Below are 26,427 nucleotides of genomic sequence, written 5' to 3'. Positions count from 1 at the left end.
CCAGAGAGAGGTGGATTCACCAGAGACTCCACCAGAGAGGGTCACCATGGGAGGTCAGATGGAGCAGCCAGGGTGAGACTAAGGTGGTGGGGTGGTAGGTCAGACCAGCGTAGTTGGGTTAGAATAGATGTGAGCCCCTGCCCAGCCATAGTGCAAGAAGCTTTTTAATAAAAACGCCAGGTCTCTATGTCATCATTAAAGAACAAGGGAGGCATAGAAAAGCTCTGTTTACTGTTTAGGGAAGGGAATAATTCTTGGCTGGTAAGACTTTGTGAAGGTGATAAGTTAAATGAAGTTAAGTTCAGGAGAAAGGGGAAGACTAGAAGCATTCTACTATTGAGCGAGAGATGAGAGGCTAGTGACAGGGCAGCAAGGAAAGGAGAGGGAAATGGGGAGCAGGGAAGGGGCAGGGGAGGTAAGGAACCCAAAGGCAACATTTTAAACCTGAGTGAAGTCCATTATTCCTAACCAATATATATATATATATATATATATATATATATATTGTGCTTCAGCAATGACCCACAGATACTACTGGTGCTTATCAACTCTCCTCACTTGAACTTGGTGTCGATGATGATAATGATGATAGTAGCAGGTGCTTACTAATGAGGGCTTTAATTTCAATTTGTGCTGGTTCTCAAGAAACCACCATAATTAGAAGGGAAGAGTACATGAACATTGAAAGGAATCCATAATGCATCAGGATGTAGGCCATTTGGCTCCCCAAACCCAGCTGACATTCTCTTCTACCAGAACATCAGTCACTTGAACAATCGGAACTTCTTCAAATACTGGCTGACTTCTTCCTTGGGGTATGGCCTCAGGGCAATGCAAGTGGCAATATTCTCTGGCTGCTCCACCCACAGCATGTGGTCAACGTTCTTCTGCTGCAGGGTCTCAGCCAGCTCCTTCAAGGTGGTCTCATCAGCAGCCTACGAGTTGCAGAACACACAACACAGACTGAACCACCCAATTAGGAAGTGTCAGAGGATCACAAGAGGGTGGGAGGGCTCTGAAACTGGAGCTGTGGCTCCACCAAAGAGTGTAGGGCAACAGCTGTGTCCACTGGTTTGCTATTTCCTTTCTTTGGGATCTTACCGAAGTGGCTAGGAAGGGACCGAGGAGGAGGCTTGATAGCCCGTTAATCAAATGCAATTTTCTTTTTCGTATTGAATTCTGGTGTATAGTATCTAGTTTCCTTATGGCTGGTGCCTTCTGCAGCTCACCCTCATCCTTCAGCCATCCGTGACCCAGCTGACCACTGGAATGATTTCTAAAGTTACACATATTTCCTTCTCCCTCTCTCATCACCTCAGGCCCAAGCCTAAGTTGATGCAGGACACATCTCTCAACTACTTGATGCAAGAGGGCTCAGTCCACTGTGGGTGGTACCATCCCTAGGCAAGTGTGTTGTTGTAAAAATATAAAAAATAAAAAAGGTATCACTGTCTTTTACCTCACTAGGTTCGGCACCATGGTGCCCCAAGATATCTGCTAGATATCTTGGTGGAAACACACCCCAACTCCTCGGTGGCCCAGTGTCTCCAGCTGCCACACAGTTTGCTATACTCAAATCGTCACATAAAAGAACACACAACACGATAATCTTTGACCCAATTGGTAAGATATAATTGCCCACCTAAACATACAAAGCCCAGTACCATCCATCCCTTAAAAACATTTTTAACAACAACAAAAAAAATTGTAACAACCTGTAAAGGTACAGCATAGAATCTTAACGTCACCCACCATATTGTCCTGCCTCGGCTTCTCTCTCTCCTTCTCCTCTCCTCCTTTCCATTCCAGTCGCCTCCTCTTCCTTCAAACTTCTCTCCCGCCCATCCTTCCTTCTCCTCCAATGACAGGCCTCCTTCTATCCTGTACCTGCCCCTCACCTATATTTTACAAATTCAATGGGGAGAAGGTTCTGGTGAAGTCACCTGATTCCTGAGTACAAGACTAGGCAGCTGTCCTTGGGGCAGTGGAATTAGCATCAAAATACAGATAACTCCAGGGCAAACCACAACACAAGTGGATCTTAACAGTATAAGAAAGGTAGCTGAGAGAGTCAGGGGAGCCACTAAACAGTGTCCCTCAGTGGTTTCTGCTTCAAGATCCTGCCTTGAATTCCTGCTTTAGCTTGTCTAGATGATGGATGTAACCTGTAAGGTGTAATAAACCTTTCCTTCTCAAGTTGATTTTTTTGGCCATGGTATTTATCTCAGCAACAAAAAGCAAACTAGAACGTTGTATTATGCATTCAACCTGAGGATAACTTGTAAGATTTGTTTTGTTTTGTTTTGTTTTGTTCCCTTCAAGTGAGTCCAGGGATAGAACTCAGGTTGTCCGGCTTGGTGGCATATGCCTTTATCCAATGAGCCATCTCACCAACCCTTTTTAATCTACCCTATTATATGGTTTTTGGTTAGCAGAATAGGATCTAAGGCCAAGAGGATCTTGACCTGGATAAAATCACAACTTTTTGAAATTCTAGGAGATCCAGAAGGCTTTCTGGTAAAGAATGTCCTATGGTCCTAACCCTTAAGAGTTAGTCCAGGAGCCAAAGGGATGGCTTAGTGTCTGGGGGATACTGCTCTTTCAGAAGACCAGAGTTTGGTTTCCAGTACCCACACTGAGTTGTTCACACTGCCCATAACTACAGCTGCAGATCCTACATCCTCTTCTGTCTTCCAAAGACACCTGCACTCATGCTCATATACCCCACAGACACACATGCCCACACATAATTTAAGTAATCTTAAAAAAAAAAAGTTAATCCAATGGGTATGTATCATCTAGACGAGAAAGCACCCCTCAGATGTAAACATGTAGGTTGTCACAACAGTCCCTTTGGCCATTGTTCTTCCATTCTCACTCCCTTGACAGTGTTTTTCTACCTAACAATCTCTCTCTAGAGAAACTGGTACTATGTAGATGACAGTTATGAGACTCCAGAGCTTCTGAAAAATGTATGCCTTTTCCTGCTTTCCTGAGTGTTTCTCCTTTTAAATAAACGGCCTCTATTTCTTACTAACCATACTTATTAAGGCAGTAGTAATTTTAGGCTCGTCTTTAAAAGGCAGATTGGTGTACAGGCATAAAGGGCCACGCTTCCCCCAGCTTCGCCCTCCCAGGGATCTAAGGGACACTGGAACAACCAGTTTCTGGTGAACCCTGTGACAGCGGGGTCTACGTCCACTCTTCACAGTCATGCTCTGCCCAGGGAAGGTTCGCTACAGAGCAGCTCAAGCCGCAGACCATTCCCCAAACTCTTAAAAGGTCCCTCCTACAATCACGCCGCATGTGTTTCCGGAAGTTAAGGATTATGCCCAAGAGCAGATCTACTTCCGGCTTCGGCACCCCATCCCCTTAGCGTCCCTCCGGATACTCCCCTACGCCTCACCTCGAGAACCACCTTACGCATGCGCCCCAGCTCCCGGAGATAAGCTTCTGTGTGCGGATGGTCTCGATGAAGGTGCAAGGCTGCTGTGGCGGCGTGACAAGCCTGCGCTACCAATGCGCCCGTGGGCCAGGAAAAAGGAGCTTGAGATAGATCCTTTCGTAATACTAAGTACTGTACAAGGATCTGTGGCTCCACCCCAGAGCCTGCCATCTTCCTGATCATCAGAATGGCCGGACGCATTTTGCGTTGCATGCTGGGATTAGTGTGGAGCTGTGGGCGCCACCATGTTTTTGTACGGCGGAAGCGCAAAGCACGCTGGGATCAGCAAGTTGCGTTTTTGAAGTTGCGCTCGGCGGGAATTCTTAGAACTGGATCTTGGATCTTGAGTGGGGAAGCGTTGATGAGAAATCAAGACCCAGTGGTAGACCGATTAGCATTAATGTACAGCTTCTTTGGGTATTTGAGGAAGCCCGGCTGGACCGTAGTGGCCACGGCGGTGAAGTAGGCGTGGACAAGGCTGACCAGTACCAGGCAAAGGAGAACAGCGGGGACACTTTGCTTGTTTGGGGACTGTCAGGCAATAGTGGCAATAGATTGATGATTCGCGTTTCTTTTCCTGTTTACAGTTAAGATCGTTCGGGTCCATGTTAAACCTGCCCTGTCCGTCCACTTGAGAAAAAGCACTTGAGAACCCTAAGAGAAGATGGAATCTGCAAATACTTTGTGTCCAGGCACAGAGTGTAAAGGAGGTATTAAAGGGTTGGCCTTTCCCGTACCACAGTAAGATCTCTCTTTCCAGACTATTACAAAGGAAGGGCCACTGTAGGGCTGTAACTTTGGTGATAAGATATGGATTTTATTCAGGGCTCTGCCTTTATAAATATTCTGTTTTAGACACATTACAATTCTGCCTCACTTTCTCCTTTAAAAAAAAGTGAGGTAATAAACAACATGTGGGTTGAAATTGTTACTAAAAAACTAAAAGATTGATGACTTGTTAAAAAAAAAATGCTGCAATCAGGTGTAACCCACAACTCTAGAACTAAATTACTATGTAATCCCCAGTTTGCCTGGAACTCACCATGCTCCTCTGCCTCTCTCTTCTGTGTGTCATCACACCAGGGTAAAGCTAAGTGATCAGTGAAAGGTTTTGAATAGTTATCAGACTTCCACAGATCAATTATTCTTCAGTTCCCTTGTCATCTCTTCAATCCAAAAGATTGAAACATTTAGTTATGATCATGTGGGTCTTCTCTTTCTGCTTGTTAATTACCGCCATTTATTGTGTGAACGTGGAGAGGAACTGGAAACAGCAGAGAGACGTGATAACTGCGTCTAAAGCTCTTAAGGAAATAGGTCAGGAGTCGGAAACCGTGAGAGACCCAAGTGAAATACCATGGTGATGCCTACTGTGGGAATCTCTTGACCTTACGGAAGTTTGTGTTTTTAAACATTTTTTATTGATTTATGTATGAGTACACGCTATCTGTCTTCAGACACGCCAGAAGAGGGCATCAGGTCCCATTACAGATGGTTGTGAGCCACCATGCGGTTGCTGGGAATTGAACTCATGACCTCTGGAAGAGCAGTCAGTGCTCTTAACCACCGAGCCATCTCTCCAGCCCCAAGCTTTTGTTTTTGTTTTTGTTTTTTTTTTTTAAAGGAGATATATACTAATAATTTGATGTCTAGCCTTGGCCGGGTGATGAATGAGCCAGGTCTGGGCTGTCCCAAGACAAATGAAGAACAGATTTCTGTGTATGTCTATTCTTGTGAACCCTGCAAAGTAAATACTCGATCTGCTTAAGGAACCTGGTTATATGAGGTGAAGCATTGTTCTTCTCCAGGGAAAGTCCATCTGGGCTGTGGGAGAGCATGGAGAATCGTGCTTTTCCACTCTAGACTTGTGCTTCTGTGATAAGCAGGCTTAGATGAGATGCAGTTGCCTACAAAGCAAGCAATGGGCAGATCAGGAGTCTTGTTCTCCTCAAGTGAGTGCACTAATCAGGCGTGTTTCCACACCAGCATTCAGCAGGGAGGTTGATCAGCTCTGGTTTGGTTGTTCAGGCCTATGGTTTCATAAATTTATGGCAGAACTAGTTGTGTCAGTGCCTTTAATCCCAGCATTCTGGGCAGAAGCAGATGGATCTCTGTGAGTTCAAGGACACCTGACCTATACAGTGAGTTTTGGGCCAGACATGTAGGAAAGACCATCTTAATAAATAAATAAGCACATTAATTAATTATTAATTTGGCCTATTTGTATGGGTTATCTATGGTGACGACTGTTTCTGGTTGTCAGTTTGATGGGTCAATGAAGAAGGACCCTCAGCTGTTGAGGAATTCACTCATAGATTGGTTGACGGGCAGTTCCTTTAGGGCATTTTCTTGACTGCTAATTAATGGAGGAGCACCTAACCCATTGTGGGTAGAACCATCCCAGGCAGGTGGTCCTGGGGTGGATAAAATACAAACTGAGCAAGCCAGCAGCAAGCAGTGTTCCTCAGCCATCTGCTTTAGCTCCTGCTTTACGCCTGTGCCCCAACTCCTCTTCATGGCAGACTGTAACCTGCGAGATGAAATAGGTCCTCTCCTCCCTGACTTGCTGCTTTTGGTCAGCATTTAGCACAGCAAACTGCTCCTTTTTGGAGCACGCTTTTTGCCAAAGTTAAACCTTTGTCTGATTATGAAGGGTGTTTATTTGTCTGTTTGTTTGTTTGTTTTCACTTTCTTTAGGTGTTTTAGCTCACCTGGAAAGACTAGAGGCTCAAATGAACAAATCGAATAGAAAGTCTGAAGAACCAACAGTTCGTGAAAAGGAAAGTTCTCTTAGAACCAAGATTCGAGAACTGCAGCAACAGCGAGATAGGCTGAGGGTGGAAGTGAAGCAGTGGCGAGCGAGAGTGAGTAGAAAGGCCAGGTTGGCTCTACCGGGTCGGGGAGATCAGCCACAATCTGGGAATCTTAGGGTCGGTAAACCTGGATCATGTGCTTGCCTTGAGATCAGACCAAATTGATTTCAAGTCTTTGACTCATCAAATAATCAGACCTGTAAAGATGTTGCTAAGAGTATCAAGTACTAGCCACACGGTGGTTGTGTACACCTTTGATCCCAGCACTCGAGAGGCAGAGGCAGACGGATCTCTGTGAGTTCGAGGCCAGCCTGGTCTATAGAGCAAGTCGAGGAGAGCCAGGGCTTATACAGAGAAACAATCAACTACTAATTGTCAGGTGGATGAGGAGGCGGGCGTGTTCTTTGTAACAGTCCCCTCATAGACACCTGAGCCTGGTTCCTCGACCTCAGCAGATCTGAGCTGTTTATAATTTTACCATTGGTGCCAGTGTTCCATTACCCAGTCTCAAAATTTCATAGCGCACATTGGCCAGTCCTTCGTTCTGGTTCCCAAATGAAGCTGAGGTCCAGTCAGCAGATCGGTCAAATGTTCCTTTCAGTTGTCTTTGTACCTAGAGTCTCTTCTGCTATGCATTAAACATTATCAACACAAGTGGTAAGTACTTACCAGATGGCTTGGATCTGAGGAGAATGACAGTTGTTTGGGAGTTTGGGATCTCTTAATATTTCCATTTTTTTCACTAAATTCTTCAGGGCCAAGAACATGTTACAAAATGTTACATCTTTTCCCTGCCCAAAGGCAGTCAGTAACCACTCCCATGATGCCATCGTCACCCATAGGGCTAGCCTTCCTGCCTTCTCCTTCCCTTCCTTCCCACTCTTCCTCTTTTCTTTAATTTGCTTTTTAGTGAAGTAAAATATGTAATGTGAAGAAGCTAATGAATGTCTTAAGGGAATACAAGCAAATGAAAAAGGCAGGCTATTACCAGGGTTGTCCTTTTGCCTCCTGGTAAGCATGCCCTTCTTTTCTTTTTTTTTTTTTTTTTTTTTCGGAGCTGGGGACCGAACCCAGGGCCTTGCGCTCGCTAGGCAAGCGCTCTACCGCTGAGCTAAATCCCTAACCCAAGCATGCCCTTCAGTGTAGCCACGGATCCAGCCTCTGTCACCAAGAATGGTCTTTATCTGTTTCTGAGCATTGTTTTAAATCTTGCTACTTAGCCAGGCTCGAACTCAATCTAACCCAAGCTGGCATAGACCAAACAGCTGGTCTTCCTGCTGTCTCAGCCTCAAGAGTGTCACCATACCCTGAACTCCATACCGCTGTATAGCGTGAACCCTTGTGTCTGGCTTATTGTGCTGAGAGGTACAGTCTGTGCAGACACATTCACGCCACTGTCTCTGCTCCACAGTTCTGTTTCATGACCTTTACAATTGACCTGTTCCGTGACAGCTGTGTGGGTGGTTTGGGTTATTTCACTTTGGATTCATTATGAGGGTTACTGCTGTTACGTTCTTCTAGGACATGGACATAAGTAAAGTGCGGGTGCCCGTTTTATGTCCCCAGCAGTAGCTAGTGAGCGGTTCCCATTGTCCTGCAACTTCACCAGTGCTTGGCGTCGTCGGTTTTAAGTTTCTCATTATGGTAGGACTGAAATAGTTCTTACTGTGGGCTTCATTTGTGTTTGACTTTCTTCTTGTCATCCTCGTAAACAGTGAAGTGTCTGCTGTTTTTTGTAATTGTTGCATGGTATTTACACAATTTTATTAAGTGTTACTGGTAATCCAGAGAGAATTTGAAGTGTACAAGAAGTGGAGGTTATATGCAAGTCTCTGGCCATTTTGGCAAGGGACTTGAGCATCAGTAGATCTGGGTATCCAGAGTGGATCCTAAAATCAATCTCCCTTCAGGGCTATGTGTTAGAATCTTGAGAATTTCAAGTATTTGTTCAAGGCCTTTGAGAGAGAGAGATAGAGAATTTCAAGTATTTGTTCAAGGCCTTTGAGAGAGAGAGAGAGAGAGAGAGAGAGGTCATCAGTTAAGAGTTTTTCTTTACATATTTCGGGTTTGAGTTCTTCCCTTTAGACTGGCTCACCTTCCATTTCTGTACATGGAGATCATTTTGAAACTTAGCTCTGTGTTCTTGTTTCATAAATCCTCATCTAACACCACGATGGTGGTATTCTGTACAATTTAACACTTCGTAGTCTTTCAGAGATAGTCTTTCTAGAATAGATTTCTGTGTGTGTGTTGTCTCATCGAATGGTAGTTGGCCGTTTCTGGATTGTTTGGTTCTGTTGGTCTGTTAAACAGTGACCTTATTTTTTGAGGGCCAGGTATTTAGTCTGTGATGTGCATGGCGATGTGAAACATGGGCATGGTGCGAGCTTTAAACCTCACTTAACAAAAGAAAAGATCCTGTCGACCGTGGCGGCACAGGCCTTAGAATGCCAACACTTGGGGAAGGTTAAGGAGGACCGATCCAGAGTTCAGGTTCAGCCTGGGCTATAACAATACAAGCGATAGGTTACCCCTCAAGTGTTTTATTCTGTCTTTTAGATGTTTTTCCTAGTTGAGTGTTTTGTTGTACAGATCTACATTTGAAGGCTGGATATGGCGCACATCTTTAATCTCAGCACTCTTGAGGCAGAGGAAAGTGGATCTCTGAGTTTGAGGCCAGCCTGATTTACATAGTGAGTTCCAGGACAGCCAGGGCTACATAATAGACCCTGTCTCAAAAAGAAAAGGAAGGAAGGAAAGAAAGAAAGAAAAAAAGATTCTTTCCATCTTATATTTGGAGTCTAGAGATCAGTTTGAATGTCATTTTCATTCATACTTTAAGGATGTTATCTGTTATCTCTAGGCCCATATTTTCATAATTAGGCATTAGTCTTATTAAGTGATATTCTTGTTTGAATTTGCTTGCTTGCTTTTCCACAGTTTAATGTTCTCTGTCTTTGGTATGTGACAGATTTATGCCATAATGTGGTCAGGTGCGGTGTTCTTTATTTTAGTACTTGAAGGTTTTCTTTTATTAAAAATGTGACCATTATCATTTCAAGTAATGTATGTAAGTGGCATTCTTTACTATGTTTCTGGGATTCCCATGAATACTGGGTTTTTTAGTTAGTTTGTTCTCGTTTTCCTGTAACATATCTATACTGATTTTCTAATCTTAAGTTTTGCATTGATGCTTGTTTTAATGAATAGAAAAACATGCCTGTTTCATTTAACTACCTTTTCATTTCTTTTTTTAAAACTTATTCTTCTCTCATATTATACCCCACTGCACTTTCCCCTCTGTCCTCTCCTCCCTCTTCCCCTCTCCACACCTCCCCTCTTCCCTAGATCCACTCCTCCATTTCCCTTCAGAAAAGGGCAGACCTCCCAGGGATATCAAGCAAACACAGAATATCGACTTGCAGTAAGACTAGGCACAAACCCTCATATTAAAGCTGGAGACAGCTCAGTAGGAGGAAAAGGGTTCCAAGAGCGGGCAATGGAGTCAGAGATACCTCCCACGCCCACTGTTAGGAGTCCCACAAGAGCATGAAGCTACAGAACTGTAACAAGTATGCACAAGGCCTAGGTCAAACCCACACAGGCTCCATGGTATCTGCTTCAGTATCTGTGGGTCCCACTTAGTTGACTCTGTGGGCAATGTTCTTGTGTCCTTGGCCCTTCTACCTCCCAGAGTACTTCCTCCCCTTCAGAGCATGTTTGGCTGTGGGTCTCTGCATCTCCTCCTGTCTGTTGCTGGATGAAGCCTCTCTGACGAGGATTATGCTAGCTTCTGATCTTCGAGTACAGCAGAGTATCATTAGGGGTCATTTCATTGAGGTTTGGTTGGTTGGTTCTATCCTAGGTCTCTGGGCATCCAGACTTTGGTTCCTGGACCTCTAGATAGTGTCAAGTGTGGGCTCCCTTTTACAGCATGGGCCTCAAGCTGGGCCAGTCAATGGTTGGCTGCTCCCACAATTTCTGTGCCACCTTTACCCCAGCACATCTTGCAAGCAGGATAAATTGTAGGTAGAAGGTTTTAAGACTGGGTTGGTGTCCCAGTGGACAGGGCCTGGTTACAGGACATGTCCGATTCCGGTTCTGTATCTCCTGTTGCTAGGATTCTTCACTAGGGTCACCTTCAGAGATCACTGGAAATTTCCATTGCAGTAAGTTTCTACCTTGAACCCAAAATGCCCCCCAGTTCCAGTTGTCTCTCCCAGTACTCTCTCCCTTCATCCTCCCAATATATTTTATGTTATTTGTGGCTATTGTGAAGGGTATTGTTTCCCTGATTTCTTTCTCAGCCCATTTGTTGTTTGTAGTAGGGCTACTGATTTTTTTTTTCTTTTTGAGCTAATCTTGTATCCAGCCACTTCACTGAAGGTGTTGCTAACTGGTAGGATTTGGGCGTATCACTTGTGTATACTACCATATCATCTGCAAATAACAATATTTTGACTTCTTCTGTCCCAATTTGTATCCCCTTGATCTCCTCTAGCTAGATTTCAAGCACTGTATTGAATAGATGATGGAGAGTGAAGAACCCTGTCTTGGTCCTGATTTTAGTGGAACTGCTTTGAGCTGCCCTCCATTTACTCTAATGTTGGCTATGGGCTTGCTGCATGCTGCCTTTATCGTGCTTACGTTTGTCCCTGGTGTCCCTTGTCTCGCCAAGACTGCTGTCAGGAAGGGGTGTGGATGTCAGAAGCTTTTTCAGCATCTATGAGATGATTTCAGGTTGTTTACATTGACATATCGAACCATGCCTGCATCTTTGGGATGAAGCCTGCTTGATCATAGTGGATGATCTCTTTGATGTGTTGTTGGATTTGGCTTGCAAGTATTTTATTGAATATTTTTTTTTTTAAAGGAAAGACATTCTTGTAAAGATTTATTTATTTATTTTGTATATAAATACACTGTAGCTGTCTTCTGACACACCAGAAGAGGGCATCGGATTCCATTACAGATGGTTGTGAGCCACCATGTGGTTGCTGGGATTTGAACTCAGGACCTCTGGAAGAGCAGTCGGTGCTCTTAACCACTGAGCCATCTCTCCAGCCCCCTTATTGAATATTTTTGCATCAATGTTCATGAGGGAAATTGGTCTGTAATTTTCTTAGAGTCTTTGTGTGGTTTGAGTTTCAGAATAACTGGCCTCATAAAATGAATGTGGCAATATTCCTTCTGTTTCTATTTTGTGGAATAATTTGAGAAGTATTGGTATTAGGTCTTCTTTGAAAGTCTGGTAGAATTCTGTCCTAAAACCATCTAACCTTGGGGATTTTTTTGTTTTGTTTTGTTTTGTTTTGGTTTGGTTTGGTTTTCTTGGTTGGGAGACTGTTAATGATAGGGTTATAGGTCTGTTTATATTGTTTAGTGATCTTGATTTAACTTTGGTAAGTGGTATCTATCAAGAAAATTGTTCATTTCTTTTTTTCCAACTTGTAGAGTGACCGACATAACCTCTGGTAGAACATCAGAGTTGGAAGCGGGACTTCCTGGCAGTTAACGTGGTCTTTGGTTCAGCAGAGCTTCTCTGTTCTGACGGCATATCCTGCACCTCTCCACTGACAGGGCTCACCTGAGCGGCAGTTATCTGCCCATAGAGGAATGGGGACTTGGTAGTGGGAAGGCGGGAAGGGTTGGTTTGGGGTCTTTGGAATCTGAATAGAGGATGTGGAAGCGTTCTAAGGTGGACCTCTTACCTGTTCTGACAGGCGTGGCCTACACCTGAGCCTAGATGTCTACCTCACCTTTTCTTTTTTCTTTTGTTTGTTTGTTTCAAAGATAGGGTTTCTCTGGGTAGCCCTGGCTGTCCTGGAACTCTTCTCTGGTCTCAAACTCAGAGATCCACCTGCCTCTGCCTCGAATGCTGGGACTAAAGGCAAGTTCCACCACCAACCACCTGGCTAATCACCTTTTCTTAATAATTGTTTCTTTTTTTATGTTTCCAATTATTATATATAAAGGATCTCATTACATCTTCATATACATATGTAATGTTACTCCTATTACCTTCCCTGCTCCATCCTTTGTCCCAATTTGTCCCCCTTCTCCTTTCACGGTTTTTTGTTTTGTTTTATAAGGTAGTGACCCAGTGATTTTCATTGGGTTGCTTATAAGGCATGATAAGGGTTTGCTTACAGGACAGGAATATCAGCACCTTGCCAGTGGCTATGTCCGTGGAGGAAGTGTTCTCTCATTGTTAACAGCCCTTAGGGAGGTATAGGAATCTGTGAGCCTTCTTCCTTCCATGATAGGATATCTTTTCTGAGACAGGGTCTTGTGATATAGCCCTGGCTGTCCTGGAACACACACTATGTAGGCTGGGCTGGCCTCAAACTCCCAGAGATCTGCCTGCCTCTGCCTCCTGAGTGCTGGGATTAAAGGTGTGTGCCACCATGGATGGCTTGTCTCTCCTTTTGGTATGTGTGTTAGTTTCTATTGTGAGCCATCATGACCGTAGGCTAGGTACCACCCACAATGGCTAGGCCCTCTCACATCAGTCATTAATCAAGAAGTTTCCCCACAGACTTGCCTCCAGTCAATCTGATGGGGACATTTTCTCAACTGAGGCTCCCCTTTCAGATGCCTCTAGAGCAATGGTTCTCACCCTTCCTAATGCTGCCACCCTTTAATACAGGTCCTCATGCAGTGCTGACTCCCAACTGTAACATTATTTTTGTTGCTGCTGCATAGCTGTAATCTTGCTACTGTCATGAATCATAATATAAATATCTGTGCTTCTGATGGTCTTAGGCAACCCCTAAGGGTTGTTCAGCTCCAAAGTGGTCTCAGCCCACAAGTTGAGAACCACTGCTCTAGCTTTTGTCCAATTGAAAAGAAAAAGTTAATTGGATCGTATGCTTGGTAATGTTTTTCTTAGTCAGTGATGAGCTTGAGAAAACGGTTAGCAGGGTTCTGAGCTGTGCTGTCTTCCTCCAGAGACTTCAGTTTTGTTCCCCACCCCCACCCCCGCAGGCAGCTAGCACATGGCTGCCTGGGTGGTCTAGGGTGCAGCCCTTCTCCAGTCACAAGTTTGGAAGTGTTGGGGACAGGTCTATAACCATGAGCAGTTTCTTTTTATGTCATTTCTTAAACCCAGCCACACACGTGCAGTTCTGGACTTGGCATGTGCCAGACTGTATGCAGATGTGGGCTTCCTTTCTTGTGGGATCTTGGCTACTGTGGTAGCAGTGGTCCCCTTAAAAGTAGGCCTTGGAGTGCAGATCAGCAAGTGCTCTGAGGGAGGGGAGAACTTCAGGAAAACAAACTTCTTCAAAAGCTTTTCTTTCTTTTTCTTCTCAGTTCTGTTTGGATTTTAAAAATACCTTCAGGTGGTTTTCTGTTTACTTATTTCATTTGGGTAGTCCATCCAGCTCAGACTTATTCTCTGAAGAAAAGGTAGCCTGGTAGTGTCTGTTGGGCTGTAACTGCAAGTTCAAGTCTTGGGGGTCCTGGCTCACAAAACCCTACAGTCTGGCTGAGAACAGCCTTTCCGGATTTACCACAGCCGTCTGTCTGGTCCACCCTGTGCTCCTCCTAGACTTCGTTCTCACCTTTTCTTGTTTCTCTTCGGTCTTCTCCGGTGCCATCGAATCCTGGTTTATTAGCTAGCGGTTCTGCTTGCGATTCCTCACAGCATGGCCCACATCCTCTCTCTGCTGTACATGTCAGCACCCTGTGAGGTTTCAGTCACGGAAACACCAGTTTCTGATGCCTTACAGAATAAATTGCCTTTACTGTTACTCAATCAGATGGTGGCAGAGACTGTGGTACCCCTGTTGTAACCACATATTTGCTATGTATCTTGTAGGTTAAAGAATCTTCTGCCAAAGAAGACTCAAGCAAAACCATGCTTAGTGAACAGGAAGTTCTGGAAAAGCAGTGGAGAAACCTGAAAGCCATTCTGCAGGCATATCGATTTACAGGTAGGACATTGTTCTCATCTGATTGGTCATGAGTTGGTCAGCTAGCTCTGTTAATCAGTGCTGGACTCAGTTCCTCAGAACTTACTTGCACACCACCATACATACACAAACTGACGTGCTGGTTTGTAGGCCTGTCTGCCTGTAAGCTCTGCCCCTTTAGGCAGTAAAGGATGGGTGGTTGGTGGCTTGCTAGAACCATTTCTCCTCACAATCATTTGCTAGACCCTCTGCTAGAACTTTAATGCTTGCCTGAGTTATAGTCGTGGTTAGAGTTTGAACTTCAGATCTCTGTTTCATCATAAGTAGTAATTTGTTCTTCAACTATGCCACAGAGAACTGTGGGGAAAACTGGGGGCTCACAAAAACTGTAACTCAGGGAATAAAGAATACATAGAGTAAAAATTTCTAATTTTTTCTTAATTTGATATCTGGGGTATCTTCTTACTTCCCCCATTCATCCGTATTTTTAACAGTTTAGGCTCCCGTGAACCAGTCAGGAGGAACGTATGGTATCGCCCACTTGAGCAGTATTTGTGCATACTGTCTGTATACTAAGCCTTGTGCAAGGTTACCAGAATGCCCAGACGGCAGCCCATGACCTCTGTCTGACATCTGAGAGGTGTTGCTTACTGTTTGCCTAGGGCTCAGCGGGAAGTTGACCAACCGTAGAGTCTGTGTGTACATCAGCACCGCCTTTGAGGGGAACCTACTAGATTCCTACTTTGTGGACCTCGCCATAGAGAAACCACTCCGGATTCATCACCATTCCATCCCAGCCTTCATCCCTCTGGAAAAGATAGCCACAGCATATCTACAGACTGACGTTCAGCGCTTCCTGTTTAGTCTCTCGGAGTACCTAAATGCCTACGTGGGAAGGAAGTACCAGGCAGACCAACTTGAGGTATTTGGGTAGGAATTTTTGTGTCTAATTTTATTGCCCATGACAGACTTCAAAGGAAGACAAAGGAGCATGCTTTCTTAAAGAAAAAAGCACATTTATTTTTGAGACAGAGTTCTTTAATTCTAGCTGTATATGTGGCCCAGTGTGGTCTTGAACTTGGGCCAGTATACCTGTCTCTACCTCCCAGATGCTGGGATTACAAGTGTTTGCCAACATGGCTGGTTTTATTTTTAACCTATTTGTTTTTGGCAAGGTTGGAGACTGAAGGCCCTGTGCATGCTGGGAAAGCACTCTGCCACTGGGCTATGGCCCCAACCCTGACGTTTCCTAATGCTGAGGCAGAGTGTGTCCATTACCCTTCTTTACTCTGGTTGGTTGGTTGGTTGGTTGGTTGGTTGGTTGGCTGGCTGGCTGGCTGGCTGGCTGACTGACTGGTTTGAAATAGGTGTTCACTCTGTAGCCCATGCTGGCCTGGAACTTACTGTGACGTCGCAGCCACTCTCAGACTCCAGAGCAGTCTTCTGCAGTGGCATCATGGGTAGTTATGGGCCTGTGTCACCATACCCGGCTTGTCCACTCGCTTCCTAGTACTTGTTTCTTACCTAGAAGTGGTTTCCCTCTCTTCCTTTCCCACCCTTCCGCAGCTCTCAGTGATGCTGAAGAGCAGATCCTGTTCTAGGGTCACCGTCCTAATGGGGATCCTCACACTTTTGTCACAGCATGGACAGTTCCATGCTGTTAATGCAGCACGGATTCTGAACTCTGATGCTCCGTGTGCAGTGCTGTGCCGAACATAAGTATAGGTGTCCAGTACCACAGAGGACTGGTAGGACTCCTGAACTCTGGTTGCCTTCTTAGGGAGGAAACCCTAAAAGTAAATACAAAGAAAATAAACGACTCTGTAGCTAAGCAGCTCCACCTCTATCCAGGCATCAGTTAAACAGAGTGTCTTTCCACACGATAATCTCAGTGAAACTTGGCAGAAATGCTATCTCCCTGCACCTGTTCCTTGACCATCCCCTAGAAGTGCTTCCTGCCAGACTCTTGATGGCCCTTTTGTCTCAGGAGACAAAGTATTGTGTGGGGTCAGGCTAGAGGGTTCACCCCAAACCTCAGGGTGCCTCTGGAGCAGTAATCGCCCTCTCCACCCTTCCCCCGGTAGAGTGACTTCTGCGCTTTCCTCACGGGACCTTTGCAGAGAAGCGCCCTGTGCAACTTGCTGTCATTCACCTATAAAGTGGAACAGGGGACCCAGGCCTTCTCCTTTAGTGCCAGGTTGCTGTATGAGGACCTCACAGCAGCTCTTCCCACGGGAGTCACTGTGACAAGGCCAGCAGGTATGCGGAACGAAGCCTCACTGAAAAGTTTACATGTTCTGTCTGGTTCAAGCAATTGGAGTGGAGTATGTGGGATAAGATCAAGTAGACCACTGGGAGCCCTCTGTTCACATACTAGAAATTTACCAATTTCTACAGTTTCTACAGGTTTTCCTCTTTGTAGATGTTAAGTATCATAATCTTAGTTTTCCCTATCCCTTTCCTTTCCCAGATCGGCCAGAATGCTCTCATTATTTACAATTAAATTTCACGGGCACGTGCTCCCCACCCCAAGACAGAACACTGAGGCCGAGTGCTGGGGTCCTCTGGGATGGGGTTAGCATACACTGAGTACTCTAGGGTATATTCTCTAGGTGGCAGGGCTGGCCAGGACACTTTGGTGTCCTCTTGCCTAGAGGTACCATAATAGTCTGACATGGGCAGTAGTGGGGGTGGGGGGCAGTATTCTGACGATGCCACAAGTTGCACACCCACAGGTTTTAAACTGTCCGTCTCTGTCTATATTTTTCTAAGTTCCTGTTCTCTGAATAACCCTGGTGAGGCATCCTCTCTAGAGCTATAGACAAAAAATAAAAAGTCACGTGGGTCCAGAAGAGTGGCGGTCTGAGTGCTGACTCCCTCCTCTGGTTGGATTAACAGGCTTGACAGACTCTCTTCCTTTAGGTGTGGAAGCATCGTCCCCTCATTGGGAAGAGCACAGAGCATCCCATGAAATGCTCTTCCGTACCAAGACCCTGCACCAGGCGTTTGCTTCGTTTTCCAAAGAGACAGAAATGCTGCATTTGAACCTGGTCTCCTGAAAAACTGTCTCTGTTTGGGACCATCTGAAGTGAGCACACTTGTGCTGCCTGCAGTCAGGACCTGTCAGCAAAAGCTGTTGGGAGAGCTTGCGTGGGTACCACTGTGAGAACAGATACCTATGTCCTGGGAATGACCAGGAGCCTGTGTGTAGACATAGGCAAGTCCACGTCTGTAGGCACTGGGCGATTCAGACGGTCCTCCATGATTGCCCATTCACTCGGTACAGTGCTCCAGAGTGTCTCTTCCTCCTATAAGTACCAGTGTTGATTTGACCGTATGTATATATATTCTTGCTGAAAATCAGCTAAAATGGGGGTAGCTGAAGACATTTCATAAGCATCTCTACCTTTGTGGGAGCCATCAATCTCTGGCAGGGCTTATAGTTAAGAAGGGGAAGAACTTTTTAGTCTAGGGTTTGGAGCAGCATGTTCTAGGCCACTCTTTGGTGAGAGGCAGTATTTTCATACTTGGGGTTTCTGTATACTTAGTATTATTTCCTATAACAATTGGGCAGAGAACGGAATGCATGAAGTCACTTTCAGGACGCACTGTTGGAAATGTGCACATCGATCAGGGGACCCTCCCCGTCATGTCTCCCTCCTGCATGCTCCAGGCATGGCTGTGATCTTCCCACTTCCTAGACACTTTAAAATGCCTTTGCTCTTCAACCATGGGGCTGTGGGGTGCAACATGTACTGTTCCTCAGCTTAGGGCTTCTTGACATCGTTAGGCCTGTCTGCTAGTCACATTCTGCCGTTACAATTCCTTCCCTTCCTCTGCTAGTCCCAAATAGGATGGCTATTCCACAGGCCCCGCTTTTGGGCTTCACTCTAAATTAGCTGCTCCCTAGAAATCTCCATGTGAGGGAGCTCCAGCAAACTCCCTGAAGAATGCGTGGATGGTAAGCCAGCATGGGTCCCCCTGACAGAGGTTTGGGGTGGGAAGTCTGTGTCACAGTAACAGAAATGCCACAACAGTCCCATCAAGTTGAGTAAAGCTTTTAATAAAACAGTCCTGTTCTTTATCAACACCTGCAGATTCTCTGTTAAAGCAGTAGCAAAGGCGACTGTAGCAAGAGCTCAGAAGACAAGGCAATATTGGAAAGTTGTTTTTTGAACAGGTTAAAAATATAAATGTAGAAGATCTGTTTATATATTTTTTTTCTTTCAGAAATAACCCCCCTTCCCAACCAAGTGAAAGGAAATATTGCACTTTCTGCTCTCGTGACTAAGGTGACACGGGGGTTCCAGAAGAACCTTTCAAGATTATCAGGAACATCGGGGTAAGGGCCATTGACCTAACTAGACAGGAGGGCGCAGCCAGGCGCAGAGCCTTCTCGGCCCTGAGCCCAGCCTGTGCCCCCACCCTGCAGCACAGGCAGCTTCATCCCACATGTGCTGGCATCCTGCTCACAGTGGCTGTGGCCTCTCTCGGGGTGAAGGGCTGAGCTGGAACAAAGGCTCTGGAAAGGCTGCTCCAGTACTATGCCTAGACCCCTGCTTTGGGGAAGCTACAGGCACACTGAGGAGTAGGAATAGCCACGCTCAGAGCTCACAGCCACACAGGAAGGCTGGAGGAAATCTGAAACCTAAAGTCTATGGGAATGTGCACTTCAACAGTTGGGAACCCCGGGACTCGGTCGTTTGCCCTTTCCCAAAGCTTTTCTCTGCTTCCAAAATGTCTCCCTTCCAGTGTGGACCGCTGAGGAGCCAGGGCTGTTCAGGGGTTGTCCACCACTTGGTGGGGCAGTGTAACAGAGGAGCCATTGGGGAAGGCAGCTGGCCTGTCCCGCCCCTTTAAGAAAAAGGTCAGAAGCTCCCCTTTGCCCTTCACAAAGATGGGTCCTCGCCTCACAAAGCGGAAGCCATACTCGCGAAGGATGACCTGTGTCTCTTCTACCACCTGCACATGGAGAACAGAGACAAAGTTAGAGAAAGCCAGGATGGTAGGAAAGAAGGCTTTTTCGTCAGTTAGGGCTGATGGCTCCAGGTGCTGCTGCTTCAATAGTAGTCTACATAGATAGAGTGTGAAGTACTTCCTCCCAGCCCCGCATGGGTGAGAACCACAGACGGCCACTCAAGCAACAGACTACCAAGGTTTCGAATGGACCAAAGCCTTTTCTCCCTCCAGTTAAAGCTCTAGAGGCCTCAATACGTGTTACCTACTGCCAACACTGACCTGAGGCCCACATATATATGGGCCACAGGGGCTGTAATATATGGCAAAGCACCCAGGCTTCTGCTTCTGTTGCACTCCCTGCATTCAAACACATGCTCTGTTCTGGTGCTGCACATACCTGGATATTGCCCATGACCCCTGTGGATTCCATCCTGCTGGCCACATTGACCGTGTTGCCCCAGATGTCATAGTGTGGCTTCCGGGCTCCAATGACTCCAGCCAGAACTCCTCCTTTGTTCATGCCTAGGGTAGAGAGTGTGGAGCACGGCCACAAGCCAAGCTTGTGTTAGCTTGCAGAAGCTACCAATTTCTCTTTCACAGACGATCATCTGACCCCCACCACAAGGCTGTGTTCCTTGTTAAACATTCCTGCACAGCTGTTTCTCAGGACTGTAGTGGCCAGCTTCAATGTAACCTTCCTGATACTTCAAACTCCTATAAATTTGCCCAGAAGTGGTGAGGCCACTCCTCATATGTGTAGCTGGCATAAACCTTGGGAGAATCAGATGCAGAAGGGAGTCTGAACCGCCATTGGGAACAGTAGGGATGGGTCTGTCTTTATACTCTTTCATCACTGTAGATTTCTACATGCGGTCACCTCAAAGGGAGCAGAACTAAAGGTCATCTGGCTCCCCTACCATCTGCCTTTTAAGCCTCTGTTCTGCCGAGCGCCCCAGCGATGGCAGTGCCGTTACCTATGCGCAGCATGAAGTTGTTGAATGACTGGTTGTTGATGTTTGTGAGCGTGTCCTTCATGGCTAGTGCAAAGTCTGCCAGGTCAGCCAGGTGCTGCCAGCGCTCCTTGTCTGACTTTTCCTCCTGTGCGGAAGGAAGCACGGTAACACTGTCAGAATAACAACAAGGCATAGCTGCGACAGTATGGGTTCTCTCTTCAGGGCCAGCATGTCACCACTGCCGACAGAAGTCACACATCTGTCTAGGGCAAAGACGGCCCAGCAGGCGGGAAGGAGGCCCTGTCTCAGTTGCCACCTGTGTGCCACGTGACTGATCACAAGGCAGAGCTCTCGTTGCTCTGTTTGAGTCTGGTCCTTGCTTGGTCCCTCAGGGTTGTAAGCATTTGGTGAGCACCTTCATCTTGGTTTACATAGCCTTAATTGAGAAAGTGTCGGTGTAAAGGAAAACTAGATGATTGTTTGAGATCCATGCTTGCTTGTGAATCTCCATCAGGGAATTGCACAACAGGTTCCACAGGTCTACCCAAGCTCAGTGAAAAGGCCAGTCAGCAGCAGCCAGGAGTTTCCACTGCTTCAGAACTGATACAGTTCCTAAACCCTTGGGGGCATGGCCCATTGGTGCTGCTGGTGGCACTGTGGGGATGAGCCCTTCCCACAAGAATCATCTTTTCATCTGATTCTCGTTTCCCATGGGCTACGGCTGCCCATCTCTTACTCTTCTGGTCAGAGCTGCCTCTCTAGCTACTGGGTTACTTTGTCAGTTACAGAATTACCTTGCTGGAGCTTGTAAAGCCATTGGTGTTGACATCTGGTGTGACTCCAGAAGCTGCCATATAGGTGCTGCCGATGGTTTTGATTTTGGTGATGACCCGGAATTTGGGATTGTCCAGGAGCTGCGGACAGAATTAGTAGAACTAAGGAAGAGGAGTGAGTTTGTTATCAAATTTGCCTGTTTACAAGGTCAACAATGCATCTAAGGGACACTCTCCTGTAGTGACTTTGTTCATCCCATGCTACCTTGGCACATAAAACTCAGCCTCAGTTACCATAACTTAACACTAAGTTAAGTCTCCTTAGGTGGCCAAGTCCTAAGGAAAAGTATCCAGTCAGAGGTAAGAGAGATGATCCTTAATCACACGAACTTTTCCAGGGCCATCCCAGGACCCTGCCTTAGCCTTCGGACTCATGGGTTCTGGATGTCTGCAGAAGCTCAGTTAGTGTCAAAGACTCATGTGGGAAATGTGGAGAACTTGTCTTGGGATGTGATATAAAAGGAGCTAGCTCGGATTGGAGGACACTCACAGAGTCAAAATCAGAGATGATCTCATTGAGGAAGCGTAGACACTCGATGCCACCATTATTGATGCTCTCCTCAGTGTAGAAGTCGGCAAAGTTGGGCAAGGAGGCAAACATGACTCCAATCTCGTCGTAAGACTGGCTGTACAGCTCCTAAAAAGAGGCAGGACCGGGCTGGGGTACAGCACTGCTGCACAAACATAAGGGCCAGAGTTGAGCGCACTGAGGTGGAGGCCAGCCGGCTAGTCAGACTAGCAGCCCTGGGTTCTGCAGAGACACTCCCTCCACATACTGGGGACAAGCAGTAAAGGAAAGCACTAGTGTGTCATCCTCCAGCCTCTATGTGAACACATGCATACACATACATACACCACCCGCAGAGCAGGGCCCAAGCTCTCGAGGGATGGCTGCCTGGTAGGATGGTGTACTAAGGGGTCTTCTGTTGTCCTCACACATGATGTGTTCACTCAACTATTGAACCCAACTTTGAATGATTAGAATGAGGAGCATCCTCCATGGCCTCTGCATTTGTTCCTTCCTGCCTTCCCTCAGTGATGGACTGTTTGCCTGGAAGTGTAAGTAAGTTGCTTATGGTCATGGTGCTTCATCCCAGCGACAGAAGCCTCCGGGGAAGGCCAGTGGAATGGCCAACCACCTTGGTTTGAGAAGGGGCACTCTGGTTCAGCAAGGCTCTGTAGAAGACACCCTGAGACTACCTCTTGTTGATGTTTCTGGTTAGGTCCAGCCATACTTGGACTTGAACCCCAGTTATAAAAGGCCTTTGATGGCGGGTGCTCCTTGGCAGAAAGCATAAGCTCCACCTGACATCCTCTTACCTCATCTCTCTTCTTGGAGCCCAGGAAATGGCGTGCAACATGCTCTGGCAACATGTTGGTGACCAAGGCCTCGTTCCATCGGCGCATCTCGTACACACGTTCTTTCTGGTCATGGACCTCAATCTTCCACAAGAACAGTGTCCGGGCCAGTTTCTCCACCTACAGGCACAGGTTAGGTGAGATGAGTGCTCGAAAGCCATCCAATAGAAAGATCTGGAACGGGGTTTTGAGTATCGTGTGCTGACACTGGAAGGAGATCGCTAAATGACAGGTGAGCTGAGAGGAGTCACCTAATCAAAATGTCATCCCACATTTGTACTGAGGACCTGGTTCTCTTGATACAGTGGAGCTCCAAGAGGCCTTTGAACTTAGTTGCAGGGCCGGGGTCAGGGGCCGGGGGTAGGGGGACAGAGAAGGCTCTGCCAGAACCAAGAGGCATTCCCATCTCTAGCAGATCCATCTGTGAAGTGCCTTGGGGAGGCTGTACTTTCCTGGCAAACCACTTGGGGGCATCCAAGCTAACTGTCCTTGTATGGTTACTTCATCTTTACTGAACAGAACTTCATTAGGGCCTTTCCCTTTCTCTCTGGCTCCAATGCTAGTGCGGCAGTGACCGCCCATGCCAGGGTGAGTGCAGAGGCCTTGAGCCCTGCCTAGGGAACACTGCCCATCCCGGAGGAGGGCAGAAGAAGAACCCAGGACACAGCAGAGCTGTGCATCCCACTGTCGTGTCAGGTGAAGGAGCTGCTTTTCGAAGGTGTCTGTGCTTCTGAGTTCTAAGATTGCTGGCTAGGAGGCCCTTAGCATGGAAGCGGGTGTGGCACTCACGTGGCGTGAGAAGTAGTAAAAGCTCAGCATCATGACGAACATCATCACAGTCATCGAGTACTTGGAAGGCACCAGGGGCAGCCTGCTGGATAGACAAGAGCATGAAGTGTGCCTTTGCCACCCTCCAGCAGGGCTGTGCTGTTAGCTATCCCTTCAGAAGCTCCCCCGCCCCCGCCCTGGCATCAGTTCCTCAGTCCAGGTGGCCCTCCCCTCCGAGGCATGTGACTGGGCTACTGGAGTTGGAATCAGCAGCAGCCCCGACTTCCCCGGCTGCAGGCCGTTCACATTGGGCTGCTCCTCAGACTCAGCTGCAGCACCCGACACATCCAAGCTGTAGCTATCCTGATTTTGAAGAAGAAAGAGACTCCCCAGCGGTGGGACCAGGCTACAGTCTTGCTATGGTGTCTTTCTAACTTTGGTCATCACTGTATACTCTGCTGCATGAAGAGGCAATTGTATCTGTTATGCTGGTGTCATTTGGGCTTTGTATTATGGATGACAATACTAGAGATATTCTTGCACAACTACCTTGGAGTGAGTATGTATGTATGTATGTATGTATTGTATTTATGTATGTAATTTTCTAAGATGTGTATAGAAGTGGAGTTTCTGGGCTATGGGTTTTAGATTTTTTTGTTTGAGATAGGATCTCATGTGTCTCAGGCTGGCCTTGAACTATTGACCTCCTGCTTCCATTGTAGGTACACACCACCATTTCTAGTTTATGCAGTGTTGGGAACCCAAGACTTTGTCCATGCTAAAGCAAGCTTTCTACCAAATGAGTGTGTCTCCAACCCCCCTCCCCCACCCAGGTCTATTCCTAACCAAATCCAAATGGTGATAACAATGTATTCCACCACCAAGAGTGTATGAGGTTACATTGAACTTAATAACAGCTTGAAAATTTTGCCAAATTGGTAGGGGTATAGTGATGGTTTCTTAAGGCTTTAATTGTGTTTGGGTTTTGTTTTGCTTGTCTAAATGCCCTTCACTGGTATCCATTTAAGACTTTTTTCCCCCTGAAATTCACTCTCTAGTCCAGGCCAGCCTTGAACTCACAGAGATTCACCTCTCGAGTGCTGGAATTAAAGATGTGCACCACCACTGTCTAGCCATTTAGACTTATTTTATGAAGGGCACATTCAACTCTCCTACTCTTCCTCTACTAGTACTGTCTTCAAAAAACAAAAACCTCACCTCAGGGTCTGATCTGAAACTTTAGTATGCAAACATTAGGGAATATTCTTGGGGAAGACAGCCCAGGAAAGCTGATCTAGGTGGACTCCTGAGGGGAGGGCTAACCACCTTCATTCCAACTTAGCCCTCTTTCTTCGTCTCCCTGCCTGTGTGTATCCCGCTGGCCTGCTAACTGCAGCTGCCACCCACTTGAGTCTTTTCAGCTCCAGCCTCTGTGCCCTCTCTTCTGCACACACATTTCTGCTCTCCGCTCCTCTGTCTCTGATGTAAGAGGAACCCAGATGGCCAGGTCCACACGGAGCATAGCCTCTGCCTAGCTAACCCATAGAAATGCACAACTGCTTTAACTGATACACCGGCAACCGTGTTACAGTTGCTGTCTCTGGCCAGGGCTATGGAGCAGACAAGGGGGAAGTGCAGTGACTCTTACCTGTCAGTGCCATTGAGCCCAGGGGTGGAAAGGACCTGCATCTTCTCTAAGGCCACCATAGGAGAGCTGTTGAGAAGATAATAGCACATTCAGGCCATAGCTGGACATAAGAGGCTGATACCCCAGCCAGACACTGAGGTGTCCCACATCTACTCGGTGAGATGGAAAGGACCACTCCCAACAAGCTGTGCGTGTCTGTGAGAAGCCCTGAATTTTCATGACTCCTTACTTCTCTAATGAACCTGAGTCAGGGATGGGGTGGGGCACGTGAGAGGAAAGAGGCCATGCACACCCTCAGTCAGGCGTCATCTTACTCCTTTTCCTGAAAGCGTTTGTGGTCGTATTCATCAAAGACAGGACACCAGGCATACAGGTTGATGGCGGTCACGGCGCCTGTGACGAGCAGCATGAGCGTCAGCTTCACCATGTGGCTGACCTGCACCAGCATGATGGTGGCGATGAGGGACAGCACAGCAACATAGTTGTAGTACTTGGGGTTCTCCATACAGCCACCGTCCAGCTCCATCCCGGTTGTCACGTTGTAAGGTCCCATGTAGTACTGGAGACAGCTCAGCTGGAGGCCAGGACAATGGGGAGCAGAGGGGTAAAAGGTCAGAGGGGTTTCTCGGCCACCACGACGATCAGCTAGCTCTCTCCACGGTGCCTCAGAGAGACGGGAAGTTAGCAGAGAGTGAGCTTACACATTAGTGACTGCTGCCAAGAGCCGTGTCACTGCTCCTACTCTACAGAAATCCCTCCGACGGTTAGCAAGTGGTGATAGGAGACCCTGGAACCAGAGCTCCTGGCTCCTGGTCCAACATGCTTTTCCCATCACACTCACTGCAAGAGAGGCTGTGTGGCCATTCAGAATCTCTGGGGTGACAGCTATTCTGCCAACAAGGCACCCTTACCTTGTGGAGTCTGTTCATTGGTTGCACTAATACTGTTCACCATCAACAGAAAGCGTGTCCTCGAGCTAACTAAGCCTTTGTAGATAGCCTGCAGCTCGCCTCGCTTTGGGTAAGGACTTGGCATGCAATGCCAGGATGTTCGGGATCCCTGTGCACCCGTCCCAGGTCCTCGGACCTGGATATCAACTTCGTATGTCTCATGGGATCATGGGCGTCATTCTACATGGTGGACGCCATGCAGCCCACAGACGTCCTGCACTCTGGAGCTCTCACTTCTTGACCAGGTAGCTGTCCAGTTACAGCCCTGCAGCTTCCCGCTTCTAGTGCTTCCAAAGTAAGGCTCTAGGCTTAAGTTGTTAAATTACAAGAATGTTATACAACATTCTTAAGAGGACTTAGGAGAGTACATTCAGTATGCCCAAATTAGAACAGAATGTATCGACTGGTGGGAACAGTGACCTTTCCTGTCCCCTGTCCCTCACAGAGCATCCGGCTGCCCTCTCTTGGAACCCTAGCTCTCCACAAACTGAGCAGAACAGAAGATGGCCTCCCCAGAGATCTAGGCTCTGTGAGGCTGTGTTCCTGCTCAGCCACCTAGGAATGTGGGGGGCTCCCTGATAAAACGGGCCCACCTCAGCCCAGTGGATCCCGACACTGGCTATGCTTCCAGGAACACAGCTCATGAGTGCTTGTATCGTACACCTGTGACTGAGGGAGACAGCTCAGGTGTGTGCGTATACACATACAAGATGCATGTACTTTTGGAAGCTAGAACAGTCCTGTGTCATTCCATCAGGGGCCTCTGCTTTTTGTTTTTCCTTT

General features: G+C 46.9%; 3 protein-coding genes across 10 annotated transcripts in view; 1 reads left to right on the top strand and 2 right to left on the bottom strand.

The window, feature by feature from the left end:
- Positions 1-599: 599 nt before the first annotated feature.
- On the bottom strand, positions 600-3,682 carry Ptrhd1 (peptidyl-tRNA hydrolase domain containing 1). Its single transcript, XM_032909085.1, has 2 exons — positions 3,407-3,682; positions 600-935 (listed from the first exon to the last, which is right to left on the bottom strand). The coding sequence occupies exons 1-2, from the start codon at positions 3,656-3,658 to the stop codon at positions 765-767; spliced, it is 423 nt and encodes a 140-aa protein (XP_032764976.1). The 5' UTR covers positions 3,659-3,682; the 3' UTR covers positions 600-764.
- Positions 3,587-18,262, top strand: Cenpo (centromere protein O). Of its 5 annotated transcripts, none has more exons than XM_032909084.1 (7): positions 3,587-3,937; positions 4,033-4,155; positions 6,143-6,309; positions 14,081-14,195; positions 14,837-15,096; positions 16,259-16,433; positions 17,097-18,262. In XM_032909084.1, exons 2-7 carry the CDS (start codon positions 4,110-4,112, stop codon positions 17,231-17,233), a joined length of 900 nt encoding a protein of 299 aa, XP_032764975.1. In that variant the 5' UTR covers positions 3,587-3,937; positions 4,033-4,109; the 3' UTR covers positions 17,234-18,262. The 5 variants fall into 5 exon arrangements, with proteins under 5 accessions (XP_032764975.1, XP_032764973.1, XP_032764972.1 ...); XM_032909082.1 differs by having other exon boundaries at positions 6,143-6,375; XM_032909081.1 differs by lacking the exon at positions 17,097-18,262 and having other exon boundaries at positions 3,587-3,827; positions 6,143-6,375; positions 16,259-17,003.
- Adcy3 (adenylate cyclase 3) overlaps positions 18,217-26,427 on the bottom strand; it is a 78,086-nt gene continuing 69,875 nt past the window's right edge. For 2 of the 4 annotated variants that reach the window (XM_032909077.1, XM_032909076.1), the window contains exons 14-22: positions 25,009-25,268; positions 24,695-24,760; positions 23,068-23,152; positions 22,240-22,398; positions 21,410-21,556; positions 20,881-21,000; positions 20,108-20,231; positions 19,531-19,655; positions 18,830-19,136 (exon numbers count right to left, since the gene is read on the bottom strand). In XM_032909077.1, coding sequence (XP_032764968.1) covers positions 18,954-19,136; positions 19,531-19,655; positions 20,108-20,231; positions 20,881-21,000; positions 21,410-21,556; positions 22,240-22,398; positions 23,068-23,152; positions 24,695-24,760; positions 25,009-25,268 — 1,269 coding nt within the window. In that variant the 3' untranslated portion in view covers positions 18,830-18,953. Of the gene's footprint in view, positions 19,137-19,530; positions 19,656-20,107; positions 20,232-20,880; positions 21,001-21,409; positions 21,557-22,239; positions 22,399-23,067; positions 23,153-24,694; positions 24,761-25,008; positions 25,269-26,427 lie in introns of all 4 variants that reach the window. The other 2 variants (XM_032909075.1, XM_032909078.1) reach the window with 2 other exon arrangements.

This window comes from Rattus rattus, chromosome 7, assembly GCF_011064425.1.
Source record: "Rattus rattus isolate New Zealand chromosome 7, Rrattus_CSIRO_v1, whole genome shotgun sequence".
In the NCBI taxonomy this organism is placed as follows: domain Eukaryota; kingdom Metazoa; phylum Chordata; class Mammalia; order Rodentia; family Muridae; genus Rattus; species Rattus rattus.
Note: the sequence above shows the minus strand (reverse complement) of the source record. Positions and strands in the feature narration are given on the sequence as shown.